The 23322-nt window shown below is 32.0% G+C and overlaps 2 protein-coding genes across 3 annotated transcripts; one reads left to right on the top strand and one right to left on the bottom strand.

Annotated features, from left to right (window-relative positions):
• Nucleotides 1–1138: 1138 nt before the first annotated feature.
• Nucleotides 1139–10062, bottom strand: LOC134716325 (cytochrome c oxidase subunit 5A, mitochondrial-like). 2 transcript variants are annotated; one of them, XM_063579238.1, is made up of 5 exons: nucleotides 9903–10062; nucleotides 5492–5622; nucleotides 4359–4463; nucleotides 2256–2417; nucleotides 1139–1271 (listed from the first exon to the last, which is right to left on the bottom strand). In XM_063579238.1, exons 1-4 carry the CDS (start codon nucleotides 9982–9984, stop codon nucleotides 2271–2273), a joined length of 465 nt encoding a protein of 154 aa, XP_063435308.1. In that variant the 5' UTR covers nucleotides 9985–10062; the 3' UTR covers nucleotides 1139–1271; nucleotides 2256–2270. The 2 variants fall into 2 exon arrangements, with proteins under 2 accessions (XP_063435308.1, XP_063435309.1); XM_063579239.1 differs by having other exon boundaries at nucleotides 5492–5619; nucleotides 9903–10061.
• A 697-nt stretch (nucleotides 10063–10759) lies between these two features.
• Nucleotides 10760–17410, top strand: LOC134716324 (protein JTB-like). Its single transcript, XM_063579237.1, has 5 exons — nucleotides 10760–10883; nucleotides 12926–12987; nucleotides 13475–13551; nucleotides 14557–14636; nucleotides 15994–17410. The coding sequence occupies exons 1-5, from the start codon at nucleotides 10828–10830 to the stop codon at nucleotides 16154–16156; spliced, it is 438 nt and encodes a 145-aa protein (XP_063435307.1). The 5' UTR covers nucleotides 10760–10827; the 3' UTR covers nucleotides 16157–17410.
• Nucleotides 17411–23322: the final 5912 nt, after the last annotated feature.

The following is a 23322-nucleotide window of genomic DNA, read 5'->3' as shown; positions in this document are numbered from 1 at the left end:
TTCTATATTTAACTTATAAATGGACTTCGTTTTTTGGCAGTCAATAGTGAACTTTTACCCTGACAGCGGCAATCACAGGCGAGAAACAGGATAACGCTGTACTGTAAATTCTGAAATTTTTGTGTGCATTTCTTATTGAGTCTTTCATTTTAGATTAAAACACCATTTAATTTTTTGTCATATTGAGAACAAGAATATTTTTGTCATATTAAGAACAAGAAACCCTTGCTATAGTACACGGATGCCCAACTCGCACCATCAATTTCTATGTTCAATAAACCACAGAAATTGAGATAAAAAATCTTTATTTGGCATTAAAATTGAAAAGAACATGTGCACTATTAAGTAGCAAGTTGTTTCATCAAAAACTACCTTGACCAAAAAGTTGAACCTGAATATGGACAGACTGAATGGACACAGACCAGAAAAATTCCAGTTAATAGTATTGTGATTATAACCCTGTTATATTTTTTGCAGTAATAAAAACATTGCAATAATTTCTGAATTTACAGTAGATAGTTGTCAGTGTTAAGGAGTCCGTGGAATTTGTTTTGCCATAAATTACCAGTGAATCAACATTTTATCAAATAGAGATGTTATTAACCGAAAAAATCCTCAAACATATGTTAGAATATCTGATACAGTGTATTTGCCATCTGGTATATAGCTGCTTTAGCTTTGTTGGTAACAAGTAAAATAAATAAATTGCAGTAGTGATGTAGTTAAATAATACAGGAGGAGTTTAGACTTGTTTGTTTTTCAGTGAACAGGCTGTTTTTGTGAAAAGACCACAGATATGTAAACATTGTATTAGTTTGTGATTAGGTCAGTTTAAGGATAAACCAGAAGGATATGTAGGTCAATGAAAATAAGTGTTCTAATGTAATGAATGTGTATTATAAAATTGACTTTGAAAGTATGACAAAGGCAAAACCCCTTACAAGGCATACAATGTGGATCTGGTTTAAAGTTGATGTGACCACCTAACATGGCTAACCCAACACTCAAACCAGATACATTTATGTATATGGGTTTAACTCACAAACAAACCAATGTAGAAAACATCTTACACCACATAATGTAGAAAATATCTTACACCACATCTATAAGCATTTGGCATCATGAACATGTAAATGGCTCTATTTTTAAAAGATATTTATTTTCAAATGGAACTTATTTGAAATCACAGAAACACATATAAAGAGAGCTGTCTCTAATTGTTAACAATCAATCTTTTAGAGGTATCCTTTGATGTTAGGAATCTTTTCTACCTGAAAAAAGAAATTGAATTACCTTATTATGCAGTTAATTCTTAGTATAGCAAAATCCATGTTTATCAAAATGAAATCCTATCATGACTTAATTTTGATAACAATAATACAAACTTCAATTCTTTTCCACTGATTTTTATACATGTATAAAAAAGACTGTTGATTGCCTAGTGTGTTTAATGTTTTGCTCTGATAATCATATAAATATATATACACTTTAAATTCTTGTGAGACAAATTTTTACTAAACAAACTTTTTTTAAATTGTAAATTTTGTTTTTTACTGCAATTCTAGCCTATGGTTGTTCTACTGTATACTGAGTTGATTGTTTGATTGTTGTTTCCCCCCTAAGTAGACACCATATAAATTGAAGTCAGTGATGGCAGTTTTACATTCTTCTTTTATTTCTAATACACCTAATCGCTATTTATTCCATTCCGTATAAGTTCTAAAATTACACAACTTTTTCATCCAGTTGAAGCTATCTTCATGATCTTGGACCCTGTTTAAACAATTCACCATGCATGATACTTTTAAACGAGACCTGTTTGAACTACCGTAAATACTTGAGAGAAAATATATTTTACTTCGATTTTCATTTCGATAAAAGTGGATCATACTATATCAAAGTTTCTTGATGATCACTTTCAAAAGTTTTTTCTCCCTCAGCTCACTTCTGATGACCTCCATTTTTCAGACGGTGACCCAAACAGGAAGTTTGTATAAAATTAAATGACTGTTTTTCCCGGAATGGACTAAATAGCGATAAGGTGTATTCCCTCAAGAGAAGAATTTCAGTTGAGCACCTTCAATATTTCTCAAAGACAACCAGGGAACTTGTAGTTCTTATAAAAGATAAGTTTTAATATGGTTCCATGTAAGCCATATTTACAATGTTCCACCAGTTATATATTCATTGTACAATGTTCCACAAGTACTATATAGAGACATGCCTTCCATTGATTTCTATGAGGAATTACCTACCTATTAGACATAAAGTTAATGAATATCTTCAGTATCTACAAGATATAGCTCTGGTTTGTCGTAACCGTGCTCTTCTGGTGATAAAACTCCTAACTCATCTAATGTTGGTCTAATTTCTTGAACTATATATGGCCAGATGGCAGTATCAGCCTTTGCTTTCTCCTACAACAACAACAATATTAAATATTAAATCAATTTTAATAATCTGTCGTTTGTTTATGTGTCACATAATTGTTTTTCATTCATTTTTTATATAAATTAGGCTGTTAAGTTTTCTCGTTTGAATTGTTTTATATTGTCTTATCAGGGCCTTTCGTAGCTGACTAGGCGGTATGGGATTTGCTCATTGTTGAAGGCCGTACGGTGACCTATAGTTGTTAATGTGTCATTTTGGTCTCTTGCCGACAGTTGTCTCATTGGCAATCATACCTCATCTTCTTTTTTATATGAACATGTGCTGAATCAAATCCATACAAAAGTATTATGGGATTTGCCTCTTTAATATTCTAGTGTAAAATATAAGTCCTTAATACTGCATTCAATTATAGATGTGACCTTTCGTTTTAGGAATTTTGATAAAGAATCAAAGCCCCATATCATAAAGTAAGCTAGAATTGCTCTGCTATCAACACAACTAACTTCACCAGTAATTAACTTCAGTTGTATTATAGAACTAAAATGGGACTACCTATCCCAAAAAAACCAGAAACTAATGTTTCATGCAGCTTCTTGACTATTTAATTTTTTATCTTTAACCTGCGTTTGGAAGAGTAAATTAATTTCTAAAGAAAAAAATACTGGTCAATAGTACAAAAATATAAACTAGAAGCTCCAAAGAGCCTGTGTCGCTCACCTTGGTCTATGTGAATATTAAGGACACAGATGGATTCATGACAAAATTCTGTTATGGTGATGGGGATATGTTTGTAGATCTTACTTTTCTAAACATTCTTGCTGATTCCAATTATCTCTATCTATAATGAACTTGACCCATAGATTCAGTGGAAAATGTGAGAATTTAAAAATTTTTGAAAATTGTTAAATATTGACTAAAAAGGGCAATAACTCCCTAGGGGTCAATTGACCATTTTGGTCATGTTGACTTATTTTTAGGTCTTACTTTACTGTACATTATTGCTGTTTACAGTTTATCTCTATCTATAGTAATATTTAAGATAATAACCAAAAACAGCAAAGTTTCCTTAAAATTACCAATTCAGGGGCAGTAACCTAACAACAGGTTGTCTGATTCAGCTAAAAATTTCAGGGCAGATAGATCTTGACCTGATAAACACTTTAAAATAGTCAGATTTGCTCTAAATGCTTTGGTTTTTGAGTTATAATCCAAAAACTGCATTTTACCCCTATGTTCCATTTTTAGCTGTGGTGGCCATCTTGGTTGGTATGCCAGGTCACCGGATACAATTTTTAAACTAAATACCCCAATGATGATTGTGGCCAAGTTTAGTTCAATTTGTCCCAGTAGTTTCAGAGGAGAAGATTTTTCTAAAAGATTACTAAGATTTACGAAAAATTGTTAAAAATTGACTATAAAGGGCAATAACTCCTTAGAGGGTCAATGGACTATTTTGGTAATGATGACTTATTGTAGATCTTACTTTGCTGAACATTTTTGCTGTTTATAGTTTATCTCTATCTATAATAATTTTCAAGATAATAACCAAAAACAGCAAAATTTCCTAAAGGGGTTGTCTGATTCATCTAAATATTTCAGGGCAGATAGATCTTGACCTGATATACACTTTTACCAAAGTCAGATTTGCTTTAAATGCTTTGGTTTTTGAGTTATAAGCCAAACACTGCATTTTACCCCTATGTTCTATTTTTAGCCATGGTGGCCATCTTGGTTGGTATGCCGCATCACTGGACACAATTTTTAAACTAAATACCCTTTTGATGATTGTGGTTAAGTTTGGTTAAATTTGGCCCAGTAGTTTCAGAAGATTTTAGTAAAAGTTTATAGACGACAGACGCAGGACAATGAGAGACGCCAAGTGATGAGAAAAGCTCACTTGGCCCTTTGGGCCAGGTGAGCTAAAAAGATAACAGAGAGAAACTGAAAATATATTTATATTGGATTACCTTGACAGATTCTAAATACCGTACAGCAAGGGCATAGTCATTTACTTTCCTACATGCATGAAGTACAGCACTTATAACCTTTGGCTCTGGTACCAAATCTTCACCCTGAAAAAAAAAACCTAAGCAATTATTCAAAGAATGCATAGATTCAATATTCTGCTTTGAACTGGTTTTTAAACAGCACCATATAAAAATAAGATATATAATTATCATAAGTACAACAATCAATCATGACAGTAAAAGTTACATTGTCTTATCGGAGACTTTTATAGCTGAATATGCGGTATGGGGTTTGCTCATTGTTGAAGACCGTACGGTAACCTATAGTTGTTAATGTTTGTGTCATTTTGGTCTTTTGAGGATAGTTGTCTCATTGGCAATAATACCACATCTTCTTTTTTTATATAAGGTTTATTTGTGTTTTCAATTTATAATCTTTTTTGTGTTGGCTTGTTTCAATGTAAGTTGCAAACAAGATAGATAAACACTTACACTAACCAGCACTATTTATTTGATGTTGATGTTTGATGTGTACTGATTGATCATTTAGTTTCAGGTGCATGATTTTTTTTATTACATGTAGATGCTATCGGCTTTGAACTTGCAGTCAGTAACTGAAAGGTCTCTCAGATCTGTACTTTGTATCTTTTTTTGGTTGGGATGTACAATTTTAGTATCTGTCCATGTCATTTTGTTATTCAAATAATCTGGTGAGATAAGCCTTTTTCAACAGATTTTTATGATTTGTTCTTATATATGTTGTACTGTTACACCACTGTCCCAGGTTATGATTAGTAATGAGTTACTGCTAACATGTTTAACCCAGTCACATGCAGTATGTGCCTTCCAAAGTCAGGAACCTGTACTTCTATGGTTGTCATTTGTTCTGTGTTACAAATTTGGGTTTTGTTTATTATTTTGTAATAGGCTGTTGAATTATTTTAAATTTGTCATTTCTATGCCTTTATAAGCTGACTAGTTAGTCTATGTGGTATGGCCATAATGGGCTTTGCTAATTGTTGAAAGCTGTACACTGACCTATAGTTGTTAATTTCTGTATCATTTTGTATCTTGTGGACAGTTGTATTATTGGCAATCATACAAGATATTTTGTATATTTTTGATAAACCTACATGTTGATGTGTAATAAAACTTCTGATCTGCCACCCAGTAATATTTGGCCTGTTAAGATAGGTTACACATGAATCATCAAATTCTTCATCAGACTGAGGAACATATGTCACATGACGTACTGTTGCTGCTGCTGAAAATAAAAAATATAAAATCACATCTCTGTATGATCAAGTTCATAATTAAGCATGATTTGTGCACAATTTTATTTAGTAATAAACCAGTTAAGTGATTAGTAATGATAAATTAAGTTTCATGAATGCAAACAGTAGTTCAAAGAGAGGTTGATAACAAGTCTCATTTTCATTTTTTCCACATTGATTATTCATGTACTGCATCATTTAATGAAAACAAAACAATGCATCACTTTCAGAGATAAATAAATAGTTTAAAATCATTTTACACCAAACTGTATAAAATTTGTTTAGACATAAAAATTCTGAGCATAATAAATCTAAAATTTTGGAAATTCTGGTCTGTCAAATAATGAGGTTGATGTGAAGAATCTTGGGAAATCAGGGAAGCCATTTCAATGAAAGCAGTAAATTTCATGACTCTGTGGGATATAACTTATTTCATCATTACATTTAAAAATATCTGGAAAAAATTTGCACAAACAAGGTAAGAATTTGTATACAAGTTGTATGCTTATGTTACGTGTAGCTCCTGATTCAAACAAAAGCTTAAGGTGTCCAAAGTCAAAGGCAACAATTTCCATGCTTTTAGAATGGTTTTTGCTTTACATGAAAAATTGCTTTTACACTGCTTTCATATTGTTGATACACAATGTTTTTTTTTGTTCCACTTCAAATATGACCAGTCGGACACCTTCATGCAGAATTTCTGTCTGTGCTGGTCAGACCCATGCTGCACAACACATTATAAAGGCAGAATATATAAATATTCAAATGGAATGGATACTACATTCGATTACCTGGTTAATGGTTTGATTCCTGTTTAATATCTAGGCAAGATAATGTATGTATAAATACTTGTAAATTTGATTGCTACACTTGTACTTTTTTTTTGTGTTATTTTTTTGAAGACCTCAGATTAATCTTGGCCAAGTCTGTCCTTGGACTTATGGTTTCTGATTAGCATCTGTGCCCTTGAATAAACCTTATCCCTATATGCAAATGATATGTCCACCATCACAACAGTTCCCATAAAATAATGTATGAGGTCATAATAGAAAGTATCTGATGCCACAATGAAAAGGAGGTTGTTGTAAGACATCAAAAGTTCAAATGGGACAGATTCTTTGGTCAAGCAGGACAGATTTCCAATTAGCAATAAGCCAGAACATGAGGTGAATTCAATACAAATATCGCTGATCCAATCTGACATAAGAAACTGTGCCGCTTGAACTACTGACGTCATACAACAATCACTTTTCCTTTGTGGCGTCAGATATTTTGTATTATAAAGTCAAAATTTTACAGGAACCTGTGTGATATCCAGTAATGACAGACAAATAGCAATAAGCATGATAAGGTGTATATATTTTTTTTTATCAAATTCATGGGACAGGATTGCTCCCCTTTGAACATGTGGTAGATACTTAGTCAGCCGTAAGCGGTTGAGCTAAATTAGTACTTCTTTTGCTCAGTCTGTTTAAGCACTGCCTTGTAAAACAGAGGTCCCAAGTTTGAGTCCCTGTGGAGACAAAGATGATTTTGTATGTAGAATCATGCTCTCTGGTTACACATATATATTTCATAATTTGCAATATTGACATTGCCAAAGACATAGATTGAACATGATTACAGTTTTTGAATATTGCCTTCCCTTTTCCCTGTTTAATGATAAATTATATGTATGTATGTATGTACTGGTATATTCCTCCGTCAATCTGAGCACCCCTTGAGAGCTGCGAGTGTACAGTGGAATCTGTGTACACTCCCTTTCGGGATTAATGGAGATGTGTCACCAACGTATTTTACAATGTGCAATATTTACAAGGACAATCCCCACCCCAACACAAAGGGAGTGCTAGGACACCTGGGTAAACGTTATTACGGTGGAGGAAGCCGAAGTACTTAGAGATGAACACGGTGACACTCAGAAGAAACAGACAAACCAAAGAAATATCAGTAGCTGATTGATCTCCTGGTCAAAGCAGGGTACAACTTTGACCAACCAAGGCCCCCAAAGTACCCATTCTAGTTTAAACTCCGGTCTGGGTACCAGAGATGTGTGTGAGAGGGTGAAAGCACCCTTCTGATGTACTGATAATTTTAGCATCCCTAGTTAGAATCAGATACATGTCAACTCGTACTCAACCAACTCGTACTTTTACCAACTTGTACTTCTACTAAGTTGTACCGAATATTTTTTAACATTATAATATAAGTTATCTACGTTCATATCCGTAAATATGGATATTTTAACACCCTGGAGTACCCAAGTACATCCTGAGGCGCATATTTTATTATTTTGTAGATCCATTTTTACTGAATATTGTGATGGACATGTTGTTTGTTGATGGTTTACATATTTGTTTTTCATTCATTTTTAATATCAATAAGGCAGTTAGTTTTCTCAATAGTTTAAGAAAAATAAAAAATAAATTTTGTAGAAATAAGCGTTTTTTCTTCAAAGAAAATATTCAGAAAAAATAAATTGTGACTTTTTGTCCTGTGACTAGTTGTCCGTGACTTTTTGTCCTGTAACTTTCTGTCCTACATTCAAATATTCACATCTCTTGGGCATAAAAGATTTATATAAAGTCAGTTATACATATAACAATACAACATGTATATATTTTAAATTGCTCTATAGGTCCGTAACTTTCTATCCAGGTGTATAAACGAAGGGTCGACAAGTGCGTAATTTGTTTTATATAAATATTTCTGGTATGTTCTTATCTGTCCTTCACTATTACATGATTGACGAGTATATACTCACATTTTCCAAAATTTACCCTTGGAAAATTCGATGAGGATGATGATTGTTGAGGTATAACTCAACGGCCTTTGATGTTCATAGTGCCGCACTTATACCAAATTTTTGTTTTCATATACTTCTCTATGTTTATTCAAATTTAAATTTAAACAAATCTATTCTACTTTTGTAGGTCTGTTACCCACTAATTAGTATATTGTGTACTCATAATTATTTTAACTTTGCATATCAAATAAATTGCCCTCCTAACAATTTCAAACAATCAATTCTAAGGAATACTAATGATTATAATGATTAGCATTAGATAAGCTTTGATATATTTAAAACAATTATGATTGCATCTTATCAAGGATTTGTATAGTCTTACTATACAAATCCTTGATCTTATTAACAATGTTTTTTTTTAAATTTATATGTTGCTACATGCATGACATGTATATAATGATATACGAAAGAAAGTTACAACAACTATGCATATAAATAATAACAAATAAAGCATGTCCATGGGTGGTATCGGGACCGTTCGCCCTAGTAACATGTTCGCCCTGGGTCCGTTTGCCCTGAGTTCGTTCGCCCTTAGAGTCCGTTCGCCCTACTGAAAAATATTGATATTCAGGGCATTGAAGTTGAATAAACTTAATCAGATATATTTCTATGGTATATATTCTTGAAATTTATGGAAACATGGAAATATCTAAAAGTGTATGGCTTGTTAAGGATCATTTATTTATTGTTTTATGACAAAATAATTCGGATCACTGCTTATTGTGATACCTGTCTTTTGATGGATTTATAATATAAAAAATAAATTTCTTTTGATAATATATTCAGCTTGAAATTAATTTAAAAAAAATGTACGAACTGTAAAACGGATTTACAAGTTCATTCATTACAATACTCTAAGACTAGTCTTTAAAAGTTATACTGCATACATTAGTGAATGACTGAATACAATTATTTTGTTAACAAATATCAACAAAGATAAATACATTGTATTCCAGTATTCTACTGCAATCAAAGGGAAAATGACGAAATCGATTGCGGCAATATCAATATTCGGTGATTTTTTCAACAAACTTCAACATATTTTATTCAAATACTTAAAATTATGCCACTAGACAACAATTAGTAAAAAATAAAAATCAGGGCGAATGGACCCTGGGCGAACAGGTATCAGGGCGAACAGGTACTAGGGCGAACGTGAATTAGGGTGTACGGACCCGGATTCGCCATGGGTACAAGTTGGTTGAGTATGAGTGGCCAAAAGTACAAGTTGTTGTGTACCCATTAGAATCAAACTCGGGACCTTCAGCACTGCAGCCATCGGTCTTAACCACTAGACCACACACATGATTTTATATACGGTAGACTAGAAAAAATCTCACACACATGATTTCATAAATTAAGATCAAGATTTATAGAACTTAGAAGGAAAATGGATGTATTTAAAAGGCATAATTTTGAATGGCTGTTTAATGTGAAAATAATGCTATCTTTTCTATCATTCACCTGTTTGTGGTTTAGCAAAGAGATTAGAGCGAACACTGGCTTGTACAGTTGTTCCAAGTCTGTTTGCTACAGTACGAAACATTTCGACCTTGGATGAAAAGAAAGATCTCTGGCGTGTTTCTAAATTCTGAACCAACTGCGTTTTTTTTTATTTCCGGTGTCGAATTTCCGGGTAATTTGTTTTAGATGTTTCCGAATAAAAAATAATCAAAAAGTGAGAGAAAGTACTTAGCTTGTGCAAGATGATAGAACAGAACTATGAACATGCAAAATGCATACAAAATTATTATTGGAAATTTAATCTTCCGTCGTACTTGATTTGTAAGATAAGATAAGATAACTTTATTAGCACTAACACATTGACAATAAATGGTTATGGCAACAAATTAAAGACTAACTACAATAACATATATACAATGAAGGAGTGACAGTGGATATTATTATGAGAGAAATATATATAAAAAAAAAATGAGAAGCAAATACATTATTACAGAAATCAAGTACCTTTTAATAATGAGTTTCTCACCAACAAGCATTCATTCAAATAGTTGACAACAATTTTTAATATTGTTTGGGAATTACTATTTAGAATTGATATAAGCAAGTAATATGATAAGGAAGGAAATTTGTTGTTCAATAGAACATTATTTAATTTTTTAATAAGGTTATCTCTCACATATTTATAGGAGGAACATTTTAAAAGAAAGTGAAGTTCATCTTCAATGTCTCCATTGTTGCAGCAAAGACATACCCTACTCTGCTTTGGTATTTTTAGATATCGCCCTCTTTCAATAGATAAAGTATGAGCACTTAACCTCAATTTGTATGAAGCAGTTTCGACCATTTTCAGCAATTTATCTCGCCCATGAATCAGACTTTGTAATCAGTTAAATGTTTATTTCCACGGTGGCAATGTTCATTGAAAATGATTGAGTTTTGCAATAAGAAGAAAATGGCTTTTGCCATACTGTTATTAATAAGGTAGACTTTGAAATACACACTGTTAACTGTCAGTCCTTCAGTACAAGCTAAATATAATAGTTTGTTCATGTTGCACTGTGAATTTAATTTCTCTGATTCCACAGACAGTGTCGTACACTTTTTCTTGATACAGTAACTACACCCTGCATAGGTCTATATATTCATAATAACAACAAATTACAACAGTAACTGCACCCTGTATGGTCTTAGATACACTATAACAACAAATTACAACAGTAACTGCACCCTGTGTGTCTATAGATTCCTTATATTTATAACAACAAATTACAACAGTAACTGCACCCTGTATGGTCTATATAAACACTATAACAACACATTACAACATTAACTGCACCCTGTATGGTCTATAGATTCCTTATAACAACAAACTACGACAGTAACTGCACCCTGTATGGCCTATAGATTCATTATAACAACAAATTACAACAGTAACTGCACCCTGTATGGTCTATAGATTCCTTATAACAACAAATTACAACAGTAACTACACCCTATATGGTCTATAGATTCCGTATAACAACAAATTACAACAGTAACTGCACCCTGTATGGTCTATAGATTCCTTATAACAACAAACTACGACAGTAACTGCACCCTGTATGGTCTATAGATTCCTTATAATCACAGATTACAACAGTAACTACACCCTGTATGGTCTATAGATTCCTTATAACAACAGATTACAACAGTAACTACACCATGTGTGGTATATAGATTCCTAATAACAACAAATTACAACAGTAACTGCACCCTGTATGGTCTATAGATTCCTTATAACAACAAATTACAACAGTAACTACACCCTGTGTGGTCTGTAGATTCCTTATAACAACAAATTACAAGTGGGTCTCATAATCTGGGGTCTAAGCGTGATGAGGGATTGCCGATTTTTGGTAAGTGTGAAACGTGAAAGTGGGTCTCATTGGGGTCTTTGCGTGACGCGGGATTGCTGATTTTTTTGTAAGCGTTACACGTGTAAGTCATATTATTGTGTCGTACAAACGGGAAATGAGGCCTTGCGGGACCTGTGAAATGAGAAAAAAAAATAAAATTGCTTACTTACATAGTGTAAGAGGGATACAGGAATCGGACAAAACCGTAAGCGGGATCCGAACACCCCAATGAGACCCCTGTGAAAGTCAAATTATTTTGTTGTGAAAACGGGAAATGAGGTCTTGCGGTACCCGGGAAATGACAAAAAAATGAGAATTGCTTACACACATAGTGTAAGCGGGATACGGGAATCTAACAAAACAGTAAGCAGGATACGGGATCGGAACCCCCAATGAGACCCCCTTACAACAGTCACTACACCCTGTATGGTCTATAGATTCCTTATAACAACAAATTACAACAGTAACTACACCATGTATGGTCTATAGATTCCTTATAACAACAAATTACAACAGTAACTACACCATGTATGGTCTATAGATTCCTAATAACAACAAATTACAACAGTAACTGCACCCTGCATGGTCTTAGATACACTATAACAAAATAATAAAAACAGCTTATGTTCGTCTATGTTTATATACCTTGCCGACTCTACATAAAGCTTATTTATAGTAACTGCACCCTGTATGGTCTATAAATTCCTTATAACACCAAATTACAACAGTAACTGCACCCTGTAGTGTATGATCTATATACATGATACCTTGTAACAACATTTTTTTTGATATGTCTGGTTCTTTTGTGGCCAAGACTCTCTGACCTATAAACATATCTATTTGAGATCTATCATCATATATTCAATAGGGTGAATGGTAAATAAAGTCTCCTGAATTGGAACAAACACTCAAAGATTGTGTCGGGGTTAATCATGTTTGTGATTTAGTGCCATATCTAAGTCTGGTTACAAAGGTTACATATACATAGGAAAGTCAGGTTATAAGGATGTTTGTGGCAATGCTACCCAATACATGGTTTTCATAACCTGATAACTGCTGATACAAATAAAAAATGTGGCCTTCAAGAAAACTGAAGAAAAATAAATGAATAAATTGTCTGTTTTTCAGCTTTTCTGTGATAACATTGATAGTAAAGAGTGTGTGGGCATCAACAGACTTCCAAAAACTTAGTAAGTACAGGTAACATTTATATGGTCATTTACAGATAAAACATGCCACAAAAAGCACTTCAAATAATATGCCCTTGTGCTATTTTCAACTGCCATTATATAAATATCAATATCAAAGTTTTATGTTTTCCATTCTCCCTGTACAATATTCTAATATAGTATAAGATTCTAATAATTTATAGTTTCATTTATTTAGAGGAACTATAAGTTATTTTATCTATATAAGTGGTTGTAGTCTGTTTTAGCATAATAAAACATGCACGATATTACCAGTACATAACAAAAAATAAAGAAACAACTAAACAATAAAAATTACAATTATAAATTTGTAGCATGGACCACTAGTACATGTATAAAAATAAAAGAAAAGAAAAGGCTGGAATAAATTCACAATAAAAGTTAACTCTTTAAATAAATTTTCTAATTAATTTCAACATGGTAAATGTAAAATATAAGTACAATGTATTTTCTGATTTATATGTTTCAGTATCCAACACAACAGCATGTAAAGATGTAGATATAGTTAATACTCAGACTTGTTTTAGATGCAGTAAAAAAGAACTGGTTAGTCTAATAGAAATAAGAAGATGTGGTATGAGTGCCAATGCAACAACTCTCCATCCTAGTCACAATTTGTAAAAGTAAACCATAATTTAACCATTATTGGTCAAATGTATGGCCTTCAACACTGAGCCTTGACTCAAACCAAACAGCAAACTTTAAAAATTACTACCCGGTAATTTAAAACCTTTCTAACAGGAAAAGCCCACAGTCTAATTCATAAAAAAAAGTAAAAACGAAGAACCCTTACATGACTTATGAACCACATCAACAAATAACTACCACTGAGTAACAGGTTCCAAAGTTTAGAAATGTATTGTTGTTATGTAGCTTTGCAATATGTTTCAAATAAAAATCTTTCTCAAGACAAAATATACATTAAGAAGTCATGCATATTTTAGACAAGATCCCATCCAAATAACACTTAATATGAACTCTTAATACAGCAGATATTCTACTACCCAATTTAAACATAATTTATTCTAAACTCCATGAGGTGAACCAACGCCTGTGTGAATCATTTCAATAGAGTCCCTAAAGTGGATACCTTGGTATGCAGGGTTGTCAAATTATGCAAATGAATGCAACATTAAAATAACACTCCAAAAACAACACTTCAAATGCTCTGCAATTTTTTTTGCTATGGTCTACATGTTACGCCCGCAAGGCAGGCTTCATCAGGACAATTTTTATACAGAAATTAATCCCTGAAGTACTCCAAGTGGTGCATTGAGAGAAACAATGAAAAGTGAAAGTAGCAATACAGAGTTATAAATAATTTATTTTAAAAATAGAAAAAACAAGCATGTGCAATTATATAGTGAAGATTTTTCTAGGTCTGTTTGATTTTGTGTTTTAGATTAAAAATGAATGATCTGTTGTATACAAAATAAGTCTGTGGACTGAGTTATGAATTTAGCTTTTTCATCTGATCAGTTTTCTGATAGGTTGAAAAACATCACAATATAGGCATAATGCAAAATGTACAGATTCTTCCTCCTTTTGTAGAGAGCAGAAGTTCCAGTATGTTCAAAAACAGGATACAAACAGACAGTTCAATGTAAAGATGGAACACAATTTTGGAGAAGGTACATATTTATTGCAAGTTTATCATTTTAAAGAGATGAAACTAGGAGAGTCTTTATGGCCATTTGGTATTGAGTAAGACAACATGTTCAAAGCCTTTTGAATAAGCTCTTATCAAAAAAATTATCTACTTTCAATCAGATTTGATTGAAAACAAAAAAGAAAGAAGAATGTGCTTAAGAACATGAATGCTCCGCTCAAGCTTTGCAATGTACTTACAGTAGTTAAAAATGTATGGACTGAAGAGTTGTTTAGGGGGTGGCAAAATTATCTACTTACAATCCAGTGTGTTTATAAATGAAAATTAAAATTGAGATTTAGAAATATAAAATATGACAATAAAAATGAAATCTCACAAAATTATTTCAGCATTTAACAATCAAACGACTGATATACATGTAATTGTAGCTAAAACTTATGAATACAGTAAACTAAAACATTGAAAATATTTTGCTGTCATGTTTTGTCACACTATTACGTAACATGGACATTTAAAAAAAAAATCTGTAACATCAATAGTACACAGATGATTTTATGGCTTAAGATTTAAAAAAAAAAGAATGAATGATGTCTGAGGTGAAAAATCAATTACATGTTGGTAACAGATTCTCTCCTTGATAGAAATGATTGCATAATTCAATTTGATTATCTTTTTCCATTATACAGATAGCTATACATCTGATGCAGATTAATTTTAAACATTTTATCTCAGATTTTTTTTTTAGACATATTGAATTAATTTGACCATGTAAAAAAAATATTCATCATAAGGAACATTTATTTCATTAATTTGTCAGATTTAAAAGGAATACTAAATTGGTTGTGTACAGAAAGATGTTTGGGAAATGTTATTGAGATAGCAACAAAAGAAGTCAAACTAATAAAACTCATTAGGGATTGGATTGACTTCTACATGGGAAAGTAACCATTTCAAATGACAAGCTCATTGTTGTCCTAAGTCATTTATTAATAAAATTAAATAGAGAAAACAAAAGTATCAACACTAAATTAACAATTAATCACAAAGAAACAGTGACATTCCTTATTTGTGACTACAAAAAATATGGAAAGGTTACACTAATTGTGTAAGAACTCAATCTTCATACAATACCTTGGTCTTTGGAATAATAAAATGATTTATGAACATAGAATAAAAACATGCCAAAGAAATAACAACTCAATAAAACCAATACAGTAATGACAGTACATGTATTACAGAAAACAAGACAAAATGTCCAGAATTCCAACAATTCAATTTTAAAGCAGGCCCACTTTTCATATAAAAAGTGAGACCAACCAGCTTTTACATCTTCTTATTTTTTAAGCATTATACATTTTAGCTTTTTATGTCTTTTACAGCTGTGAAATAACACCTGATATGGATGAGAAGAATTTCTGGATATTTTGGGCTGTTAATATAGTGATAGGACTTGTGGCTTTTGTATATGTCAGAAGAAGACAGAAAACATTGGATGGAATTCTTATGGAAAAAATTAATAAGCAATTAGCATCTGGTTTATAATAGATACTTGTAACGGTTGTTTGGTGGAGAAGGATTTGATATGCAGAGGCGGATTTAGGGGGGGCAGGGGGGCTAGGGCCCCTCCTTTTGAGAAAAAAATTTTGGTTGATTATATAAGGAATCACTGAAACGGGATGGAAGCAGGCCCCCTCTTAGTCAGCCAGTGGGCCCCCACTTATGAAAATTTTTAGATCCGCCACTGAATTATTGTTTGTCAATATCAATTAAAACACAAGTTTTCACACATTATCTGAGTTTAGCTATTTGATGCATTATTCAGTAGTCTGATAAATTATTGTGAAGGAAGTATTCTTCATGGGATGTTGTTTACAACTTTATCTTGAGAATTATTCAGAATATGCTAATATGAAATTTAAGAGCAAGAACAATTTTCATTATTTTATATCTTTTAGATATTACTGCTTTTGAATATTTATTATCCCATTCTGATTCATAGGTAGTGAACATGTATACTGCCTTACTTCTGTCAGTCCACCAATGTGTCCATCTGTTCTATAAATGTTTTGTCACTTTTTTCTCATGAACCATAACTCCTTCCATTGTTTTGGTATCAATCTTCATGTAAGCACTCTTTACCATGTGATATATAAACACATTCTGTTATTAACTTTCTGTTTATGCAATACAATTCGTCCACAAAATAGCCATGTATAAAAAGATTTTACCCATTATTCATACAGGAACTACAAATCAGAGTTGCCTGAAATTTGGTATTAAGCTTCATGCAAGCTATATAAAGAGCATCTGATGTGTTTGCACATTTCCTGTCATCTACACTCAGTTTATCCAATTCTTATTTTAGGTTAATCGTTATCATCAGTCGGCAATACATGAATAAAAATTCTTGCCATGATTAATAGTAGGGTGTGAATAAAAAAAAACATAAGTCATTTAGTTTGATTCTAAAGAAAATGAATGGTCGATTTATGTCTTCGAGAAAATGAATTGTTTGAAAGTATTCTCTCAAGAAAACACTTTTTAGATATCTTCCTGAACCATGGTGGTAATAAATGTATGGTTAGAAAGAATTTGTAATGAATTTAGAAATAAATCTCATATATAGACATAGAACTGGAACATATTTACTGAATTCATTATCAATGTTTGCATCATATGTACATTTAGCTTCTATCATGTCTATCACAAATCATCATGTTAGTATTTTGTTATTTATTATTAATACATACTTGAATTATTGCACACTTTGTTTTTGGAATAAAAACTAAAATTTTATTTTACTCTCCATTATATTTCATTTGGCTGTTCAAAGGACCATGTATAGCCAAATTATTGCCCCCATACAAAAGTGTACATGAACAACTCTTTGACAAAATTAAAAGGATCCACCTAGTTGAAAAAGAAGTAATGTCTTTTTGCACAAATTTAGAACGTATACAATTTAATACTGTTCTACAGAATAAAAGGTGCTATGTCTTGCATACTATAAGAAATTTTGATAGACAAACCCTGTACTCTAGGCAAAATTTCCATAAAAATTCAAAAAGTTCAACAAATATAATTTTGTGAAAAATCAAAGAAGATCAAACATGAATATCTCCTACAAATGATCACATATGTATGTACACATATTCTAAAAAATAAAAAGTTCTACCTTGTTAACAATGAAAATTCAATACTAGACATCCTATAGAAAGATGGATGGCAGGAAGGACTCAACCAACTGGAGAAGATTCATTGATATGTGCTGACTTTTCCTCGCAAGGTTTAAAGAGTCCAAAGTCTACATACTCCCCCTATGTTAATTACTCCAAATGATTCCCCCTGGAAGTAAAAAGGTAGTACTGTTGGTTTAAGTCCATTTTTAGAACGTTCAAACTGTTTCAAACATTTCAAGTTTTATGGATTCTAGGGACGATCATGGGTGGCTTTGTATATACATTCCCTGACTTGATTTATTTACCTTTATATTATTACCTAAAACATAACCATGCATTGTCTTGAAATACAATGTATTTCTTCAAGGCTTAAGGAGGCTCGAGGGTATAAAAATTTCAGAAAAAAATTAAACATTTGTTTTTCATTACAAATTTTATTTGTTACCTTTTGTAGTTGTTACTTTATCATATGGTACAAAAATCATTCAAAATAATCAATTCGTGTTGGCCCCAAATGACTTTTAAAATGTATACATCATTGAAAAAGTTCCAAATTATCTCCCTTTGGTGTAAAAATGCCAGTTTTTTGCTTTAGAATTGTCATATCTTTTTTAACTCATCGGTGACCTATATCTTTTAATATAATTTCCATATAAGCTGCACTTAAACTAAACTATTGTAAAATTTGGGCGATTTCTGTAATAAATTTCTTTTTTTATTTCGATATAACCTTTTATTTCTCCTATTACTTCAACAGAAAAAAAACACCTTTACATAAATGTATGCTTTTTTTGAAGGCAGATTGTGAGCGCAAATGAACGGTGACCCCATTTTTTTATTTTATTTTTCTATTAACTATAAGATAAAGTTCTTTTATAGAAAAATATAGAGAAATCCTATATAAATGATTAAGACCCGCGAACCCCCTTAAAAATGGTAGAATGTGAGGCTAACCGATTTTTAAAAAGACTGCAAAAATTGAATTTTTTTTGGTCTTATATTGGTATCACGTCGTCCTCATCAGCGTCTTTGTCAGCGTCGTCTGAAAACAAATGGTTTCTGGATAATAACTTTATTATAAGTCAATAGAAATCGCAACAGCAAAGTGTATTATAAAAAGCCAAAAATTTAGCATATATTACCATTTTCTAAGTTCTTTGACTATGGTAAGTTGTTCTGTGTCCGAAACCTATTATGTGTCAAATATTTAGTGGGCCCTGTTATCAAATTGGTCCACATTAAGGTCATAAGGGTCCATAATTAAACTTTGTTTGATTTCATCAAAAATTGAATTCTTGGGATTCTTTGATATGCTGAATCAATCCATGGTCATGTATTTAGATTTTGGATCAATTTGGACCATAATAGGTTAAAAAAAAAATAAGTTCATTAGACCACATTTGAGACCTTATGCTGTGTCAACTATTTAATCACAATAAAATATTCAAAGCTGTATCAAGCTTGAATGTTGTGTCCATACTTGCCCCAACTGTTCATGGTTCGTCCTCTGCAGTCGTATAAAGCTGCACCCTGCAGAGCATCTGGTTATCCTTTCAAGCAGAGTACAAACAACATTTATAGTTATTCTTTATACTTTATCTTGTACAACTGTTCCAAATTATATTTATGGTAATTTAAAACTTTGCTTTTTAATGCTTTTTGGAAAATGACGCAGTCATTGTTCCATAACTGCCGACCTGATTTCTCTGGCTACCGCGCTTGGTTTCGTATTTACTAATTTCAATACAAACTGGAATGTGCTTGCATTGTGTTATCATTATGCATGAGCATTGTGTAGTAATCAGCCAGGAACCAGTTTACAAACTAACTGGTTTCTGTTTGTATTCCACTACAGTCGAACAAAGTGTTGTAGTTTTACAGGAACCAGTCCAGAATTTTGTAAACTACAAAACGTAATCGGTTATTATCATTCCGTTTTGGTGTTTCATACCGACTTATATGGTTTGAATAAGCTTAAAACCCTCCAAACCTTAATGTGATAGGTATATTAAAGACTGTTTTACAAAAGGATGAAACTGTTTTGCTTTAAAAGTCGTACTATAGTGATATATGTTATGTACGGATTTTCACTCTCACCGGTTAATTTCTTCTTTTACACGTGCTTTTGAAACTTCCTGTTTAAACATCGCAAGTTTTAAAATTGTTTTTTGAGTGAATTAAACTTATTTTAACAATCACGAAGCGTTCGGGAATCATTTCAAGCAGTTTCTTCTTCTCTTTGATGATGGAAAATAGGTTTTCTCAAGAAAATACCGCAAACGATCGCAGAGGAATTGAAATGTACAAGTCAAGTCGGCACCTGGTTAAATTGGCATCTAGTCAAATCGGCACCTATTTGACGGTAATTCGGCTTCCAATAATATTTATTATAATATTTTCTATTCAATTAATTAAAAACTGTTACCAAGTACATAGTGAATATTAGGAAAAACAACGAAACCAAATTGAATATGTTGTTGTGTCTAAAAGTAAACAACGAAGCTATTGTTTTAACCATTAGACAATTATTAAGATTAAATGGAAAACTATGAGTCCCTTTCAATAAATCAAACTTTCATGCCAAATAATTAGCAAATTTAAGGTGTTTTTTTTTTCAGTAATGTTTAAACAGCATTAAACAAACAATCCTGTAAAAGACTCAACTGGTTAAATAATGCATAAAAATATCCAATATCTCATGTATAATTTAGTCCAAATAATAATGATGTCTGACAAGGCTATTTTATTTTTTTCTGGGACGCCTTCCTAAGACGTTAGTAGGAAGGCTTCCTAAGAAGGCGTCCCAGAAAAAAATTAACATAGCCTTGTGGTCATAGGAAGGTGTCCCAGAATAAAATTTAAAAAGCCTTGCCAGACGAAATAATTATTTGGACTACTCATATATATCATTAAAAATACACCAAAAAATTCATGTAGTTGAGAAAAATAAATACATACAAAATGTACATGAACATCCAAAAAAGTGAAAGTTAGTATTAACTCTTTTTGCTTTAAAAATTTACAACTGCATTTAAGTATTGAATGCTTTTTTTTTGTAAATTCATTGAGGTGTAAAAGCGTTGACCAAAGTACTTTTTGTATGAAGCGCGTAAGCGTAAGCGCTTCATTCTAAAAATGTGCACACAGTCAACGCTTTTGCAACCCTATGAGGTTACAAAAAGAAACATTCAATACTTATAATTACTTTTTTTAGCTAGGATAATGAAAACACGAATTTTATAACTTTTTTATTCAATTCATCTGTGCACTTTATTGTGGGACCACGTGTTATCATGAATGAAAAGTTTTATTTAGTGATGCAATTGCTTGAGGAATAACATGTGATGTGCAGTTAGCCAATCAGAATAAAGTATTATAATGAAACATATATCAAATGTAATTATAACAAAATACATTACGTTGTAAGAGTTATCTCCCCAAACACTGTTTTTCTTGTGGCCACCTCTCCTTCGTAACCGTAAAAGATTTTATTTTACCAAATTGCTAGTTACATATTTAGGATAATAATATTCGTTTGAACCATAGCTCTATGGGGACTCCATATGAGAGTTATTCCCCCTTTTTCATTTGATTCAAGCGATATGCATTTTCAACTGGTAAACCATAACTGATAGAGACCTAGGGTCTTCATGAGGTCATTGGTACTAAAAATGAAAATGAGGTCAATGTCAAAGGTCAAGGTCATATTATAAATTTTGATTTTGGCTTATTTTCACTTCTTTTCAAATACTGTATGACATTTTGACAAATAATTTTTCATAAATTATTAGTTGCAACATGTCCTTACTTGTATATTTTGGTTGAAAGGCTGCGCATACAATAACAGGGAGTTTTGTCCATCTTACATTTATAATTACGCGTCAAGTGGTAGTACTCATTAACCAAACATATTAAAGACCTAGGATATTTTGATTCAAGGTCTATGGTTTGTGACCTTGAAACTGAGATCAAGGTCATAGGTTAATAGGACGTCATAAAGCCATAGGAACTAACATTTTTAAACTGATTTTTCATATTTCAATATAAAAATAGATCTTTTCTAGTGGAAAGACTTCAATTGTTTTCTGAACAATTTGTTTTTAATTTACTTCATATTTTGTGGGAGAAGGGGGTTCAGACTATGTGGTATCAGGTCTGTTTGCGCCCAATACACTTTCGCACCTCGCACGTTCACACCCAAGGTTCGTTCGCACTCTACTCATTTGAGCCCAATTTTAATTCAAATTCAAGTTGAATAATTGGAAAATCATGATTGTTGTTTTAAATTGCTTTGGTGTAAATACTGAATGTATTTATAGCTTGGTATGAGTAAAACATTGAAGATTTTAAAGGAAAAACACAAAATATAATTGTTTTTAAGCCCTTTGATCTGAAACAACGAAACAATAAAATATAGGAACCAAAATATAGCAATCCACTATTATAACCAAAACATGATAAAATTTATTCAACACACAGAAAAAAAAAAGTCAGAATCTCACTTCATTATGAAAGAGGTCAATGAAACAAAGTATAGCAATGCACTAACCAAAACATGATTAAGAGTTATTCAACGCTAAATAAAACGTTGACAAAATACCACTTTATTTAGAAAGGATTATTATTATCTTTAACAATACGCTATCACAAAACATGATTAAGATTTATTCAACACAAAAAAAAAATGCTGTCTCACTTTATTTTGAGACAATGACAACAATTATACTTATAAGAAAACACTTGCTTACAGAGTTATTAAACACAAAACCAATTAAGATTAGTTGCGAACATATAGGGTGTGAAAGTGAAAGGGGGCGAACGGACCCGGATTCAGCCTATGTACCAGTGAGAAATATAGAAGCCTTTCTACGGTATTTATTTGTACAATTCAGGTAGTCTTGACCTATTCATTTGTCTTAAAAAAAAACAGCCAGTTGGCACCTTCACTTCACACACACACATATACGAATATCAATTATATGCTTACAAGACATGTTGCATTGTTAAACTAATTACGGTATGTGAAAATCAAGACTTGCATAAAAACTATATCAATATTAGAGACAGTGGCGTCATTTTTCTTCAGAGCTTTCAGCTCTTTGATTAAAGCTGTAGTATAAAGTATTTAGTAAATAGTCTCATAATTTAGTTTTATCAGTGCATTCCTTATCTTTATGTGGTTTATCCAACCTAGTGCAATTGCTTATAATTTCCATATTCAAACCTTATGTCTATTTTGCCGAGAGATTATTATTTTCTTTTATGTTGTGGTAAATGAATATGAAAGTTATTTTTTTATAACATAACAAGTGTGGACACAGATGAGTGTGGATAGTATGTATGGATGTTTGACAGTGTCTTATGACAAAATGAGTTCTATGTTTTTTCTATATGGTGTTATTAACTATGTTGCACGATGACAACCAATCTGAGCATTATGAGTATTATTTATTAAATTTTTTATGCCCCCACCTACAATAGTAGATAGGCATTATGTTTTCTGGTCTGTGGGTCCGTTCGTTACTTTAG

Source organism: Mytilus trossulus, chromosome 4 (genome assembly GCF_036588685.1).
Source record: "Mytilus trossulus isolate FHL-02 chromosome 4, PNRI_Mtr1.1.1.hap1, whole genome shotgun sequence".
Lineage (NCBI taxonomy): Eukaryota > Metazoa > Mollusca > Bivalvia > Mytilida > Mytilidae > Mytilus > Mytilus trossulus.
Note: the sequence above shows the minus strand (reverse complement) of the source record. Positions and strands in the feature narration are given on the sequence as shown.

Coding starts and splice junctions, on each gene's coding strand:
- LOC134716325 (XM_063579238.1), bottom strand. CDS start 9,984: ATGTTTCGTACTGTAGCAAACAGACTTGGAACAACTGTACAAGCCAGT. Junction 5,623..9,902: donor CTTTGCTAAACCACAAACAG/GTGAATGATAGA, acceptor TTTTATTTTCAG/CAGCAGCAACAGTACGTCAT. Junction 4,464..5,491: donor GTTTTATTACACATCAACAT/GTAGGTTTATCA, acceptor TTTTTTTTTCAG/GGTGAAGATTTGGTACCAGA.
- LOC134716324 (XM_063579237.1), top strand. CDS start 10,828: ATGATTGAGTTTTGCAATAAGAAGAAAATGGCTTTTGCCATACTGTTA. Junction 10,884..12,925: donor GCCATACTGTTATTAATAAG/GTAGACTTTGAA, acceptor TCTGTTTTTCAG/CTTTTCTGTGATAACATTGA. Junction 14,637..15,993: donor GGAACACAATTTTGGAGAAG/GTACATATTTAT, acceptor TGTCTTTTACAG/CTGTGAAATAACACCTGATA.